Source organism: Ornithorhynchus anatinus, chromosome X1, assembly GCF_004115215.2.
Source record: "Ornithorhynchus anatinus isolate Pmale09 chromosome X1, mOrnAna1.pri.v4, whole genome shotgun sequence".
In the NCBI taxonomy this organism is placed as follows: domain Eukaryota; kingdom Metazoa; phylum Chordata; class Mammalia; order Monotremata; family Ornithorhynchidae; genus Ornithorhynchus; species Ornithorhynchus anatinus.
In genome coordinates, this window is record NC_041749.1 from 27837277 (window position 1) to 27853550 (window position 16274).

Here is a 16274-nt window from a genome sequence, read left to right on the forward strand (position 1 = left end):
CTTCTCTTCCCTTCCCTTCTCTTCCCTTCCCTTCCCTTCCCCTGGCCTGTCCTCCCCTTCCCAGCCGCGGCCCCATCCTCTCCGCACCCGCGCTGCCCTCCCCACCACCAAACGTCCCCTGGCCTCCCCGCACTGCTGGAAGCGGCGTGGCTCGGTGGAAAGAGCCCGGGCTTTGGAGTCAGAGGTCATGGGTTACGAATCCCAGCTCGGCCCCTTGTCAGCTGGGTGACTGGGGGGGGGCAAGTCACTTCACTTCTCTGCGCCTCCGGGACCTCATCTGGAAAAGGGGGATGAAGACTGGGAGCCCCACGTGGGCCAACCTGATGCCCCTGTGTCTACCCCTGCGCTTAGAACAGTGCTCTGCAGATAGTTAGCGCTTAACAAATACCAACATTAGTATTATTATTGCCCTCTGCTCTCCGCACTGCGCTCCCCTCTCTGCCCCCTACTCTGCCCTCCCCACGCACTGGCCTCCCCCCCCCCCCCCCCCATTGCCCTCTGCTCTGCCCTCCACACTGCGCTCCCCGCTCTGCCCCCTACTCTGCCCTCCCCGCACTGCCCTCAACGCCTGCCTTGCCCTCCTCCCGCACCGCCCTCTGCCCGCATTGCCCTCCGGCACGCACTGGCCTCCCCTTTGCCCCCTGCTCTGCCCTCCTCACCTCCCTCTCCGGCGTCCCAGCACTGCCCTGCCCGCTCCGCCCCCCACTCTGCCCTCCGCACTCTGCCCCCCGCACCGCTGTCCCCGCAGCGCAGCGCGCCGCCCCGGGGAGGAAGTAGGATGTCAGGTTGGAAGCTCCGGCTCCCCTCGCCCCAAGTTTCCCATTTCCCCTTCGGGAGGGATGAGATCAATGCGGAAAGGCGGACGCCAAGCCCGTGGGTGACCGAAGCTGGCCCGGAAAATCTCCTCCCGGACCCAAATCCCCGACCCCGACCCCCCAGCCCTCTTCCCGGACCGTTTTCTCCGCCCTCGGGTCACCTGCTGGGCTAGGGGACCCGGGACTGCGGGTGTATCTGTAATTTTATCTATTTCTATTGATATCTGCTTTCCCTCCCCCTAGACTGTGAGCTCGAATTGGGCAGGGAATGCCCCTGTTTACGGTTCTCTTGTGCTTACCCCAACGCTCAGCACAGTGCTCTGCGCACAGTAAGCGCTTAATAAATACGATTGGATGAATGAGGGTGTACGCGTGTGTGTGTACCGACCGTCTCTGCACCATGAGTGGGAGATGCAGTGGCCCACAGGTTGGTGACCGACACATGAAAGACGCGATAAAATAGATTAGGTGACGGATCGGGTGTTGGGCGTGTTGATTTTCACCAGAAAATGGTATTTTCTCTTCCACCACCCTCCTCCCCGTGTAGGCATAGCAGCCGGGTGCTTCTATCCCGTTTCTCCTCCTCAGCCTCAGCTATGGATAAGCTGCGGCTCTGCCCGATGTCCCCTCGGGGTTTTCATCTTTCTAAGTCTGTGCCTCTCTAATTGTCCCTCTGTGGTTAAATCGATCCTAACCCTTTAGGTTTCCCGTCTCTCTCCCTTATCCCTTCCCGGCTCCATCCCATCTCTTCCTTCTCCGCCCAAAGAAAAACGGAAAAGAAATGGGCCAAAGGTCAGCCGACAGTTTCCTCTTATTTGATTACCTGGGATTTTGATGCCTAATCTGCCTCACCAGCAACCCATCGATACAGACAAAAAGGAACTGCTTGAAATCCCCAGAGGTTTTTAAGTATTTTTTTCAGTGTTGCAATTTGGAATTATTTGGTTTCAGGTTTGAGTTTCCATATAAAAGTAACCCACTATCCACCCACCCTCAACAGCAGCAGCATCTTCAACAGCATTCATTAAGTGCCTACTGGACACAGAGCACTGAACTAGGCACCTGGCAAATAGACTAGAAGTAAGAGACGCTCGAAGAGCTTTCATCCCGACAGCTTTGCCGGCTCACAAGGCACAGGGCCGGGACAAGGTAAGAAGATTCTTTTTCACTGGAATGTCTCAGAAAGATAAATGTTGAGTGAGGGCTATGGAGCATCCCTTGGAAGAACCAAAGGAGACAACGCAAGGAAATGAGAATGTGGCCAAAAAAAATTGTAACCGATTTCTTAAAGTATCATGATTTCAAAAGTAGCTAACGGTAGATGTAGTGATTTGCACCTGTAAAATTTGTGATCCTCAATATGATCTTTACTTTTGAGGTCTTCATGTCCTTGTATATTCTTACACCGTATGATGTTCACCTGGAAGTGAGTGGTTTTTGTGTGTCATTTTGTATTCGCATAAGTGGAGGTATAATGAAGCAAGTGAGTGGCAAAACTTTCATGGAGTTAAATCTTCCTTTTTCTATTTTACAATAAATATACAGAAGAGTGTGTTTTTAAATGGAAAAATTTCCCATCATTTTCAATGATCTTACTTCAACAAAGGATGGGGAGACCCTGCCTACTTGTTACCTTTTTCCATATCGTTTTACATTCCCAATACTTTGGGCTAGGAAATGTAAACGCTTTAAAACATTAGTGTTATATAGTGGAAATTTGACTACTTGTATTTAAGACTTTTTTATGTACAGAACGTCTTTCAGGCCCCTTAATATAATTATCAAAATTCCCATGTAATAGTTTTTTTGGCTTGGAAAAATGAAATACAAAATGTGGGAAGAAATATTAAAGAATTCCCATTGCTGATTTAAATTAAAGGGAAGAAAATTAGAGTTAACCAAATGGAAAGCTTTTTTGAAAAAAAAACTGAGACTTGTCCTCATGCTAGTAATACCCTCTTTTACTCCTCTCTAAGGGGTACAAAATACTACCATCTGTATACAGTAAAGGCAACCTTACACATATACCATTTGTATTTGAATCGTAATTCAGGCTAAGGATGGGAATTTGAGGCAATACATTATGCTTTTCCTCCCTACATCTCAAAGTGTTGGGGAAGTAAAATACTTTAAAAAATCACTTTTATTATCTTTTTTCAACAAAATTTGGAATAGAGGATACCTTCAACCACATTCTTTAAGATTATTTTGAAACCGAGTGTGGACATCTGAGGAATCTGAACTTCAGGGTCTATATCCTGACTCCAACTCTACTATCATTTTGGGCACTTCTGTACCTAAAGAGAATGCCAGAAAAGCTGGCATTAGTATGTCAGTATTGGGCCAACGTGAATGTCTCCCCTTCAAACTTGAGCGGGGTCCTGATTCCTGAGGATACATACGCATTCCTTTTCATCAAGCTACTAAAGGACCTCCTACAGTTCCAAGGACTCATCAGCAGTAGTAACTAAATTTCAGTAGGTTGAAAAGACAAATTGTATTTCCCAGATTGCCATTTTTTATGTTCTTATCATTACCACTGTTACTAAAGTGTTCATTCGTTCATTCAATCATATTTATTAAGCGCTCACTGTGTGCAGAGCACTGTACTAAGTGCTTGGAAAGGACAAGTGTTAATACCTGTCTATATCCTTTATGGTGTTTCACAGTCTATATGCATCTGGCTTCATCAGGCAAACACATACCATTCAGAAATGAAATAAATGGCAGTCAGTCTTAGATTGGGACTACAGCTGTAGGAGGGGAAATTTTAGCCAGTGACCTAAGGGGAAATTCCTGCTGTTGGGAAAGTGCTATGGAATCTTCAGTGCCTCCACAATGTAGCAGAGGGATCTTGCATTATACAGCCACAACCATCCCAAGTCACCCTACTCCTATGCCTTACTTCACCTGGAAGGGACCTGCTCTCTAAATTACTTCATTTTTTTTTTTGCCCTGAAAAAAAGCCATTTCCTCTCATCCCACCTCATTCAAAGGATATTTGGTTAATATTCTTGAATTGAAACTAATTGGAATTAATCTCCCTATTTTCAATTATTTTATTTTTCCAGCACTTTTTATGTGGACAAAACAATACTTTTATGATTCGCGTTTACACTTGCAGTTTGGACTCTGGGTTTTTGGAGTGTTTGGAAGTCGGCTCTTTTTCCCGATAAATGCAAGGATGGCTTCAGACTTTGGCCACCCCAAGGCGGGGAAAAAGTTGTGCCCCTTTCCCTCACCCTTCCCATTCAGTGATGTCATTATGTTATGCTGCCTGGGGAACACTGGAGACACAGCTTAGGATATCATATGAAAGTGTGCCCAGAACTTTTCTCCAGAGACCCCTACCTGTCTCTGCCTTTGCTGACACTTGGGGTTGTCAGAATTCTGTGCATGAGCATCAGCATGTGATGAGGGCTCTGGTTTTGAAGTCATCTTGAATTCAGCAGTGGTCATCTTGGGAGGGTCAGAAGGCACACGGTTCCCCTTAGTGAATGCTGCCCTGAGGTGACTGCTTATCTTACGTACTATCTGCAGCTGACTAGTATACCAGTATGTTTGTTTCAAATGTCTGGTGTGTTGGAAGTGCTATAACATGCTAGAATAGTAAGCCAGTGTCGGCGTGATTGGAAGAAAAAACAATTTAAAAAAATAAATGTTGCTTCAAAACTCTCTTCTCCTTACTCTCTTCTCCTTAGATGCATCATCCACAGCTGTTCTTGTCCTTATTTTCTTTGGTTTTGTTGGCAACTCCACTTGCAGCCAAATGGGAACTGGAGAAAAATGGTAAGTGATCCATTCTTCTGATTCTGTATGATTTGGGGGCATTTATTTATATATGCACTTACTACTAGCACTTACTTAGCTCCTACTATATATATATATAGTATAATGGTTATACAATAGAATGCTGTACCAGGACATTTAAAATTTAAGATTGAAGACAAACCTGGCCCACAAGGAGTTTACAGTTTAGGGGAGAAGGCAAACACAGAAACAATTAACATTTAAACATTCAAGACTGAAACAGCCTCTGATATGATACCCCTGTCTCTATCTCTGTTGTCTCTTCAATACCTAGTCTGGTAACAGAAGAAATTACAAATTTCCTAAATATTTAACAAGATCCTGCTTCATCCACCCTCTGCTCCATTGTGACCCACGTCCCACTCCCCAGCTGGAGTAGAAGGCCAGTGAAACAGAGAGCATGACATTAATCAATGGTATTTATTGAGTGCTTACTGTTTGCAGAACACTGTACTAAGCACTTGGGAAAGTACACTACAAAAGAATTGGTAGAAACGATCCCTGCCCATAAGAAGCTAATGGCCCTGTCCCACTTGGGTGAAGCAGAAAACATGGTCTGAGCCCTCCATCATCAGGGCCAATACAGCAGTGTTATCCTTTCTTTCAGGAAGCTCAGCAGGAAAGAGATCGTGACTCACTACAAAGACATTCTGTGGCCCATCTCAAATATTGAAAGAGAGAAGCAACATAAGCTCATTGTGGGCAGGGAATGTGTCTGTTGATTGTTATATTGTACTCTCCTAAGTGCTTAGTCCAGTGCTCAGCGCTCATTAAATACCATGGACTGACTGGCTGACTGAGTAGTGGATAAGAGCATGGGCCTGGGATTCAGAAGGACCTGGGTTCTAATCCCAGCTCCACCACTTGTCTTCTGTGTGGCCTTGGACAAGTCATTCAACTTCTCTGTGCTTCAGTTATCTCATGTGTAAAATGGGGGCTAAGACTGTGAGTCCCCTGTGGAACATGGCCTGTGTCCAACCTGATTATTTTGTATTTACTTCAGGATTTAGAACAGTGCCTGGCACATAGTAAGTGTTTAACAAATATCATAAAAAAAAAGAAAACATCAGCTCTCCAATTCTGTCAACATTTCTCTGTCTCTCATCACCAGAGGGCAGGTACCTTAGCCCTACATCTCTGCCTTAGTCTCCCAGTGATATATTGCTGTGCTATCACTGTTGATCCACATACCTATAAAGGGCTCTGCAAGGAGGAACTGAGAGGAACTGACTCTAGGATTACATAGCTATAAATTATTCTGTTAAATGAATTGTAGAAAGAGGGAACTTGACTAGATGTTCCTATAACTATTTCTCCGTGTTTCCCATCACACACTATTTCCACAACAGTCCCTCACTGTCACCTAACCCAGGAAAACAAGGTCTGATCCATGATTGAAAACATTACTAGTAGATTCATGCTGAAAAAAGAGGCAGGAAAAGAATGTTTACTCTTTTCCAGTCACGGAATGCAGGTTTGGACTCTTTCAATTTCTACCATGAAGCTTCCATTTAAGCTTGGAGGTCCCTTCTTACTAGAGCCTAGGATTTGAGTCGTCCGGGCAGGGATTGTGTCTGTTATATTGTTGTGTTGTACTCTCTCTTAGCTCTTAGTACAGTGCCCTGCACACAATAAGTGCTCAATATATAGTAATAGTGTAGGTATTTGTTAAGCACTTACTCTGCGCCAAGCACTGTTCTAAGCACTGGGATAGATAGAAGGTTATCAGGTTGTCCCACGTAGGGCTCACAGTCTTCATCCCCATTTGACAGATGAGGTAACTGAGGCACAGAGGAAGTGAAGTGACTTGCCCAAGGTCACACAGCTGACAAGCGGCAGAGCCAGAATTAGAACCCATGACCTCTGACTCCCAAGCCCGGGCTCTTTCCATTGAGCCGCGCTGCTTGATTGGTAGTCCAGCACTTACTTGAGAGATCCACAAGACTCATTTCTTGTGATGCTCAGTTTATGTTGTAGAATCAGATTGGCATCCTGATGCCGCAGCTGAAGAGGTGGAGCTCACATGTGATTCACCCAAAGAGGATGTCACGTGGACATTAGGCCAAAACAGCAAGCTCTTGGGAACCGGCAAGACGCTGACTGTTCAAGTCAAAGAATTTGTGGAAGCTGGGAACTACACCTGTTGGCATGGAGAGGAGGTGGTGGACCACAAATTTCTGCTGATCCACAAGAAAGAAGAAGGAATTGGATCCACCGATATTTTAAAGGATTGGAAAGGTAACGCTCTGTTCCCCTACCTAGGCAGTGGTAAATAAGGAAAATAAGCCACAGAAAATCAAAATATTCTCTTTGCTTGTGTTATGTTGGACTGGTGAATTCTCAATCAACAGATGCTTATATGTTGGAAACACACCTTGGGAATCCCTTAAATGATGTTAAAAATGATTTTACTTGTTAATTAAAGACAAAATGTGTATCTGCCTAACTTATTGCTATTGGGAAGTCATCTTAGAAGGTGCAAATCATAAAAAGATGCTTACAGTCAATTAACCCCTCTAACCACTAGAGAGAAGACAGATGCGAATAATTCAAAACAGGGAAGCTGGTTTGGCTCCTGATGGGCAGCCGAGAGGGCAGCCACAGGACCTGACTGACTGTTGGAGGGAGGCAGCTCTGAATCAATGAAGCCTGGAGACACAGTCCAGAGAGAGCCCAAGTTGTGGCCTGCTGGCGCTAGTGCAAGGCAGAAAAAATAGAATCTGCAGCTGGTGAGAATTTATAAATCTAATAGGGATAAGAATAAGAATAATATTTGTTAAGCACCTACTATGTGTTAGGCACTATACCAACTTCTGAGGTAGATGCAAGATAATTAGGACAGACATAGTCACTATTCCACTAGGGACTTATAGCCTAAGAGGAGGGAGAACAGGCTTGGAATCTCCATTTTTCAGTTCAGGAAACTGAGGCACTCACAAGTAAAGTGACTTGTCCAAGGTCATACAGCAGGCAAGTGGCAGAACCGTGATTAGATCCCAGGTCCTTTGACTCTCAGGTCTATGATCTTTCTACTAGGCCATGCTGATTTTCAGGAGGCTGCATATAGTCCCTTTTAATGATTGGTTAATAATAATAATTATGGCATTTGTTAAGCGCTTCCTATATGCCAGGCACTGTATTAAGTGCTGGGGTGGATGCAAGCAAATCAGGTTAGGCACAATCCCTATCTCGTATGGGGCTCACAGTCTCAATCTCCATTTTACAGAAGAGAGAACTGAGGCCTAGGGAAGGAAGTGACTTGCCCAAGGTCACACAGCAGACAAAGTGATGGAGTCGGGATTAGAACTCATGACTTTCTGATTCCCAGGCCCATGCTCTTTTGTGGAAGGGTACCCGGCAAATTCATGGGCAATGTTTTAAACCGATGCTGTGCTTTCATTTTTTGAAATAACTTTCACATGAATTCTTTCACAAAAAGGCAGGTGTTATCCCTATTTTATACATAAAGAAACTGAAGCTCAGAGAGATTAACTGATTTATCCAAAGCCATATATCAGAATCATAATGGCTGGGACTATAATCCAGCCCTAGACCACATATCGAGTGCCTTTTCCAGATACCACTTTAAGTCACTTCAAAATTTAACTCATTTCCGATGTTAGTAGCAAAAGGAGTGATTTGATAATTGCAACAAGTTGACCTCTATAATCAATATATTAAAAAAAACTTCCATGTTTTTTTTTCTTTTCAACTCCAGAACCCAAAATCAAGACATTTTTAAAATGTGAAGCCAAGAGTTATTCTGGTGCTTTCACATGCTCGTGGCTGACAGATGTCAGGAGTACAGATTTGAAATTCACCATCAAGGGCAGTAAGGAGTAAGTATGACTGTTTCTATCTCCATCTTCTTTTCAGATTGGGTAACCTAAAAGTAAGAAACCAAGAGATTAAACCCAGAGTTGTTTCTAATTGACACTTTTCACTTTCAAGGCGTGAGAAGAGTCTGAACACTAAAGGCAAATGAGAGCCTGTGGGAAATAGCCATGCCAGACTGTCTTATTGGGTAGTTTGTTAAATAAAGTATAAACTCCTTGAGGATAGGGATCATGTTTACTAATTCAATTGTACTCTTCCAAGTACTCTGCACACAGTAAGTGCTCAACTGATTATACTGATTGATTTGTCAAAAGCCTCTCCCATCCCCCAGCAATCCAGAAAGCATCATCAATGCTCATTAGACCTTTAGGACCAAAGAAGATGAAAAACAGAAGCTGAGAGTGATTAGTCAAAATAAAAGCTTTGAAGCAAGATTCAAAATGTCTCCAGGTCCCGCAGAAATTTTCACCCGAATTAGCAATGTCACTGCCAACCCTTCCTAGCCACTTCTGTCTTTTCTTCGGTTAACTTGACCTGAGCACAGGCATGTTTACCAGAAGACAATTACACTGAATTTTCTTCCAATCCTAATTTCCATGCAAACTGAATAAAAGGGGACTTAGAAATGCGATGCAGAGACTACAAGTCTTCTCTGAGGCTTAGGGCACATGTGCCTGTGCTCAATTGCAAGCCCTCACTAAACTCCATTTCGTCTCACTGGGGACCCTTTGAGTATAACGCAAAGGGAACATCAACCTGACATAGAAATTCTTACTCTGGATTTCCATCCATGGCTGATAACCAGAAATGGGGCCTGCTACTGCAGCCCTAGTTTACTTCTCTATTTTCATTTCCACCTCTGGGTTTCATTTCAGCTCCTCCGTCTCCCAAGGAGTGACATGTGGACAGCCTGTGCTTGGTGAAGAAAAAGTCTTAGTAGGCGCCAAGGAATACAACAAATACACAGCCGAGTGTCAAGTGAGCTTCTGCCTGTATGCTGAAGAAAGCCAGCCGATTAAAGTTGTCCTTGATGCTATTGAAAAAAATAAATATGAAAACTACACCAGCAAGTTTTTCATCAGGGATATTAGTAAGTTTTCAGAAGAATTTCCATTTGCTTTGTTCCTGTGGTCACGTCAATCTGAGAGTTTAGGAGGTATATAACATTTGCTCATGGAGGTTATGGGAAAGCTGACTTTATTAGTGCTCACGGCTGGTTCTCTTATCTCCAGAGGTTTAATCAAACTTGTGAACTACCTGCTATCAGTGGAAAACATCTCCAGTCAGATTTTCCTCTCAACTGCAACTTGAGGTCTCACTGACTAGTTGAGCTTCTCCTCAGTGACATTTTTTTCTAATCAGCCAGTAAATATGAATAATTTCCCTTCCTTTTTCCTAAAGATGGCTAGAGGCATTAACCTTGTGATTTGCTAGTAGGAAAAAGTTTCACAAGCTTCCATTTGGTTATGAACTTTGCTGGAAGTTTGGGGTCAGGTTGGAGCAACAGGAATGGTTCACTGCACTTCTTCAAATGTCTGAAACATCTAGATAAGGAGCAGTGTGACCTGGGAGTCAGAGGACCTGAGTTCTAATCATGGCTCCCCCATTTGCCTGCTATAGAACCTTGGTCAAGTCACATAGCTTCCCTTTGCCTCCATTTCCTCATATGTAAAATAGGAGTTTAATGTCTCATTCCCTGTTGGACTGTGAGCCCCATTTGGTACAGAAACGGTACCTGTATCTACCCCAGTACTTAGAACAATGGTTGGCGCATAGTAAGCACTTAACAAATATTATAATAATAACAATAATAATCTACTCTTTCTGTCACTGCTATCAGTGTTCTCACCGAGTGCTTGCTCTACTTGACCTACAAACGGAAGTTAAATCTCAAGGCTATAGCTGGTCTCAGTACACATGTGCTCACTAATTCTCTAGGAGGCAGAAAAGTTTTAACATTTTATTCTCTTTCTCTTCAGTCAAACCAGATCCACCTACCAACTTGCAGCTAAAACCCTCCATGAACAGTCATAAGTCTGTGGAAGTGACCTGGGAGTACCCCCAGAGCTGGAGCACTCCTCATTCCTATTTCTCCCTAACTTTCCAAGTTCAGATTTGTACTCCAGGCAAAAAAGAAAAGGTATGTCTCAATCATCATCAGTGGTATTTACTGAGCTTTTACTATGTGCAGGGCACTGTACTAAATGCTTAGGAGAGTACAATGTAACAGAGTTGGGAGACACATTCCTTGCCCAGGCTAGAAGGGGAGACTGACTTTGATATAAATAAATAGAAGGGGAGACTGACTTTGATATAAATAAATAATTTATTATAATATCTAATTTACATATATATACACAAGTGCTGTGGAATTGAAGGATGGGCAAATTTTAAATGCCCAAGGTCACAGATCTAAGTGTATAGCCAGAGGAAAGAGGCCTCCTAGAGGAGGTAGACCTTAATAAGGCTACTTAATAAGTATGTCCCCAATCTGATACGTTTCAAACTTGGCGTATAGGACACAGGGACCAGAAATTGGTTCAACCAAAGTCTGGACATTGTCTCTCTATAAAAATCCAATACCTGTGCTTTTGACTGATACCAGTGGCAAGCAGCTTCAAAATGATCTTCCTCTGAAGTTTGAAATGAGAAACTCCCTGTGCTCCTCCAAAGAGGAGACTTTTAGTCTTTGAACACAGGTTGTGAAAATATAGCTAAAGTTGTACAATCAAACAAGTCCCAGTAGTTTGTGAAAATACAGCTAAAGTTGTACAATCAAACAAGTCCCGGATGGATTAGATGTGGTCTTAAGGTCCAGGGCATGGATGAGGGTGAGCACTCAATTCAGTCTATTTGAAGTAGGATGTACTTTAAAAAAATATATTAATTATCATTATAATTGCTCTTCAGATGGATTCAGGTGGAGAAGTGTGGCTCAGTAGAAAGAGCACAGGTTTGGGAGTCAGAGGATGTGGGTTCTAATTCCGGTTCTGCCACTTGTCTGTTATCTGGCCTTGGGCAAGTCACTTCAAATCTCTGTGCCTCAGTTACCTCATCTGTAAAATGGGGATTAAAACTTTGAACCCCACATAGGACACAACCTGATTATCCTGTATCTACCCCAGCGCTTAGAACAGTGCTTGGCACATAGTAAGCGCTCAACAAATACCATTATTATTATTATTATTATTCTGTCCATGCCAGGATTATTACCTAGAAGCACGTTAGGTTCTTGGAGATGTACATAATGCAGTAGATGTAGCTTTCTGGAATTAAAAATTTGTCTGATTGATTTAAAATTCCATTTAATATTGCTGCTAATGCAGGAGCTCACTTAATGGAACGACACCTCTTGCATCTGAGAAGTGTAGTGCTGGATTGTTTTTTTCACAAAGATTATTGCCAGGTTTTTGAGCATTCCTAGTATGTAGGCCGAAAGCCGAAACGCATATGATTGTCTTGACCGTGAGTCAGATCACAGCCCTCTAAAGGGCAGTGCTGGAGTTATAGGGTTTGGTATTAGAATCCACTCGTCAAAGCTGTGCTCATTCTCCTCCCCTGAAGCAAGAGAAAATAAACAGCGTGGCTCAGTGGAAAGAGCCGGGGCTTGGGAGTCAGAGGTCATTGGTTCTAATCCCGGCTCTGCCACTTGTCAGCTGTGTGACTGTGGGCAAGTCACTTAACTTCTCTGTGCCTCAGTTACCTCATCTGTGTAATGGGGATGAAGACTGTGAGCCTCACATGGAACAACCTGATTACCCTGTATCTCCCCAGCGCTTAGAACAGTGTTCTGCACATAGTAAGCGCTCAACAAATACCAACATTTATTTTTTTATTTGTGTGATTCCGATATGAGGCCAGTAGGTGGCGATATGTCCTAAGCATCGCCGTGGCCTTCCACTCTTCCTCAGCGTCATCCCTAGGAACATTTTGGGAAATTGAACATTTTGGGAAAATGAACATTTTTGGAAAATGAGTTAAGAGCTTCGAAATCGTCGGGAGAACAGCTGCCTGAGCAGCAGAAGGTGTTCGCTGGGTGATTCTTTCCGAGAGAGGACCACTGACAACGACCCCCGACTAGACTGTAAACCCATCAATGGGCAGGGATTGTCTCTATCTGTTGCCTCTATTGTCTCTATTCCAAGCGCTTAGCACAGTGCTCTACACATAGTAAGCACTCAATAAATACTATTGAATGAGTGAATGAATGACCCCTGAAGAAACTTCTGCCTTCTGATGTGGTTTTTACCTTTTATTCACTCTCTTTTTACCTTTTAGATCTTGATGGCGGACGGGACCTCAGTGAAGGTCAAATGCCACAAAGAAACCATGATTCGGGTCCAGGCCAGAGATTGCTATTATCACTCGTCTTGGAGCAAGTGGGCATCAGTGTCTTGCAATGATGTGAGTGGGGCTGTGGGAGTCATATGTAATGACCGGGAGATCAAGGGGTGGTGAGCAGATTATTTGCAAGATAAGGAGGGAGGTGGAATGCAGTAGAAGGGGACAGTGACCAAAGACAAGGGGCTTCGGAAAGTGGGCCATGTCACAAAATTCCTGAGCCTATGGCAGAGAATTCCTTGTTCCTGAGTTCCCTGATGTTGGTCTTCAACATGACCTGTCTACCGAGGCCAAAACTCTGTGAGTTGAGGTGTTGAGAAATCAGGACAAATTCTTGCCCACATTCTTAAAAGCTATTTTCTCCTTCCCTACGTGGTCTTTAATAATAATCACTGTAGCATTTGTTAAGCACTTACTATGTGCCAGACACTGTACTAAGTGCTGGGATGGATAGAAGCAAATTGGGTTGGACACAATCCTTGTTCCATGTAGGGCTCACAGTCTCGATCCCCAGTGTACAGATGAGGTAACTGAGGCACAGAGAAGTAAAGTGACTTGACCGAGGTCACACACTAGACTAGACTGCGATTAGAACCCATGGCCTTCTTACTCTGAGACCCGTGGTCTATCCACTACACCACGCTGCTTCTGAAGGACTGAGAAAGATGCAACTCTAACTAGGTCTGACACAGTCTCTGCCCCACACAGGGCTTACAGTGTAAGCAGGATCGAGAGCAGGTATAAATCCAGCAGAGGACCCAGGTCCTCTGAGTCCCAGCCTGTGCTCTTTCCACTAGGCTACATTGCTTTGGCTATAACCACACTGAGAACATCCTTGACTTAGACCTGCCCTTCCCTACTCCCCTAAAGTAATTCTACCACAAGTCAGTGGATGCTTTTTCAACTCACTTCACCTTGCAGAAGTGTTCCCAGATATTGCCAAGGGATAACTTTGAAATGGAATCAAAATTTGCTGAAGACTAAAAATGAGGTTTCCCTGTTGGAACTCATGGGTATCTGGTGTTCTTTCATTATTACTTCTGCAGTTGAAGTTCTGCAAAATTTTCATTTCTCCCAGCCTCGGAAATGTCAGAGAAATACTATAACTGATTTATAAGATCACCAGTAAGGTACCACCATCATCATTATCATCAATCATCATAACTGAGAAGCAGGGTGACTAATGGAAAGAGCCAGGGCTTGGAAGTCAGAGAACCTGGTTTCTAACACTGACTCTGCCACATGACTCTGCCACATGTCTACTGTGTGACTCTGGGTTTCAGTGTCTCAGTTCCTCTCTCTGTCTTCTCTGTATCTCAGTTGTCTGTGTCTCCGTTTCCTCTTCTGTAAAATGGGGATTCACCACCTGTTCTCCCTCCTATTTAGACTATAGCCTCTTTGTGGCACAGGGACTGTGCCTAACCTGATTAAACTTGTATCTAGCCTAATACTTAGATGAGTGCTTAGCACATAGTAAGCACTTAAGATGTACCATAATTACTATTTTTTATTATTATTATCATCAGTGGTATTTATTGAGTGCTTTCTATGTTCAGAGCACTGTACTAAGCATTTGAGAGAATAGGGATACAATTTAGTGCTATGGGCTTTTTTTTCATTTCTAGGCCATTTCTCCCTTGATCTCAGTATTTTATTTAGGTCCACCTAGATTAATATCCGCTAAGCTCTAGGCCTATTAGCCAGTGCTCGTTGAGGGCTGCAGGAAAAGCTAGTGAGAGAGAATCAGCAAGGATAGAATTGCAGTTCATGCTGGATAGTATTTCTGGTCTGCGTCTGCCTCAGGGCTGGGCACAAACCCCTATTGGAGACTTGAACGCAAATATTCAGGCAGGAAAGGAACAGCCCAGGCCCAGTCGGTCAGCAGTTAGCTGGAAGGTGAAATGTGAGAATTTTGGATTAAAAGCTTCAGCACTCTGACTTGCAATCAATCAATCAGTGATATTTATTGAGTGATTACTGGGTGCAGAGCATTTCACAGAGCACCTGGAAGAGTACAACAGAGTTGGTAGACACATTCCCTGCCCACAGTGAGTATACACTCGAGAGGGAGTTTACAATCTGCATTTCTTGCCTCTTTCCCAGGTTAAACATTCCTGATAAACCACCAGTGAAAAAGAGGAAGAGGGAGAAACATGAAGAAGAGAGAAAAAGGAAATGAAAGTACTAAGATGTCCTCTGTTTGCTTTTGATAGATTGAAAAGATTAGTGTTATTATCTGAATATTACCATACGGCAAGTAAAACAATAAGTTATGATGATGATGAAAAAATTAATGCTTGACCTGTTTGAAAGTATATCAGTGACTTTAATTCCATTGTTTCAGGGTACTTGTGTTATTTATGTATTTATTAATTTATATTTATTGTTATTTAATACTTGTTGAGTCCTAACAAGTCACAGCCTATGAATAATTTATGTTGGTATGTTCTTATGGTGCAAAAATGTGAATTTGAAATATTTATTATTTATATTAACTTTAGAACTTAAACTAAACAGGCCTCAGGTTTGTGATAATTGGTGAGAAGAAAATGCTCAGTGCTTTGCCAAAAGCAAATAGAATAATATTGTGCATCTGTATTAGATGGAAAAATAAGAAATATTTAAAATATCAGTACTTGGGTACACACGTAATTTATCTGATATTTGGATAATATGTGCAGTAACTGTTAAGATGCCACTTTTATGTGCTCAGAAATGTTTTTTAAAATGTTTTATGTGCCATTATCTGATATTTGGATAATATGTGCAATAATGTTAAGATTCCTCCCAAGTCCTGTCCTCTTCCTGACTTCCCTATCACTGTGGATGGTATGACCATCCTTCCCGTCTCTCAGGCCCGCAACCTCGGTGTCATCTTTGACTCGGCTCTCTCGTTCGCCCCACACATCCAATCTGTCACCGAGACCTGCCAGTCTCACGTTTATGATATTACCAAGATCCGCCCTCTCTTCTCCACCCAAACGGCTATCTTACTGTTACAGGCTCTCATAATATCCCGGCTGGATTATTGTGTCAGCTTTCTGTCTGATCTCCCTTTCTCCTGTCTCTCCCCGCTCCAGTCTATTCTTCATTCTGCTGCCCGGCTCATCTTCCTGCAGAAACGCTCTGGGCATGTCACTCCCCCTGTTAAAAACCTCCAGTGGTTGCCTATCAACCCCCACACGAAACAAAAACTTCTCACTCTAGGCTTCGAGGCTCTCCATTTCCTTGCCCCTTCCTACCTCTCCTCTCTTCTCTCTTTCTACTGCCCACCCTGCACGCTCCGCTCCTCTGCCGCCCACCTCCTCACCGTCCCCCGTTCTCGCCTATCCCGCCGTCGACCCCTGGCCCACGTCTTCCCATTGTCCTGGAATGCCTTCCCTCCTCACCTCCGCCAAACTAATTCTCTTCCCTTCTTCAAAGCCCTACTGAGAGCTCACCTCCTCCATGAGGTCTTCCCAGACTGAGCTT

General features: G+C 43.6%; 1 protein-coding gene across 1 annotated transcript; it reads left to right on the forward strand.

The window, feature by feature from the left end:
• The first annotated feature begins 1834 nt into the window (after positions 1-1834).
• On the forward strand, positions 1835-15634 carry IL12B (interleukin 12B). Its single transcript, XM_029051623.2, has 8 exons — positions 1835-1964; positions 4517-4604; positions 6591-6863; positions 8344-8464; positions 9338-9552; positions 10442-10602; positions 12741-12866; positions 14907-15634. Exons 2-8 carry the CDS (start codon positions 4517-4519, stop codon positions 14919-14921), a joined length of 999 nt encoding a protein of 332 aa, XP_028907456.1. The 5' UTR covers positions 1835-1964; the 3' UTR covers positions 14922-15634.
• The last annotated feature ends 640 nt before the right edge of the window (positions 15635-16274 follow it).

Coding starts and splice junctions, on each gene's coding strand:
- IL12B (XM_029051623.2), top strand. CDS start 4,517: ATGCATCATCCACAGCTGTTCTTGTCCTTATTTTCTTTGGTTTTGTTG. Junction 6,864..8,343: donor TATTTTAAAGGATTGGAAAG/GTAACGCTCTGT, acceptor TTTCAACTCCAG/AACCCAAAATCAAGACATTT. Junction 10,603..12,740: donor CTCCAGGCAAAAAAGAAAAG/GTATGTCTCAAT, acceptor TTTACCTTTTAG/ATCTTGATGGCGGACGGGAC.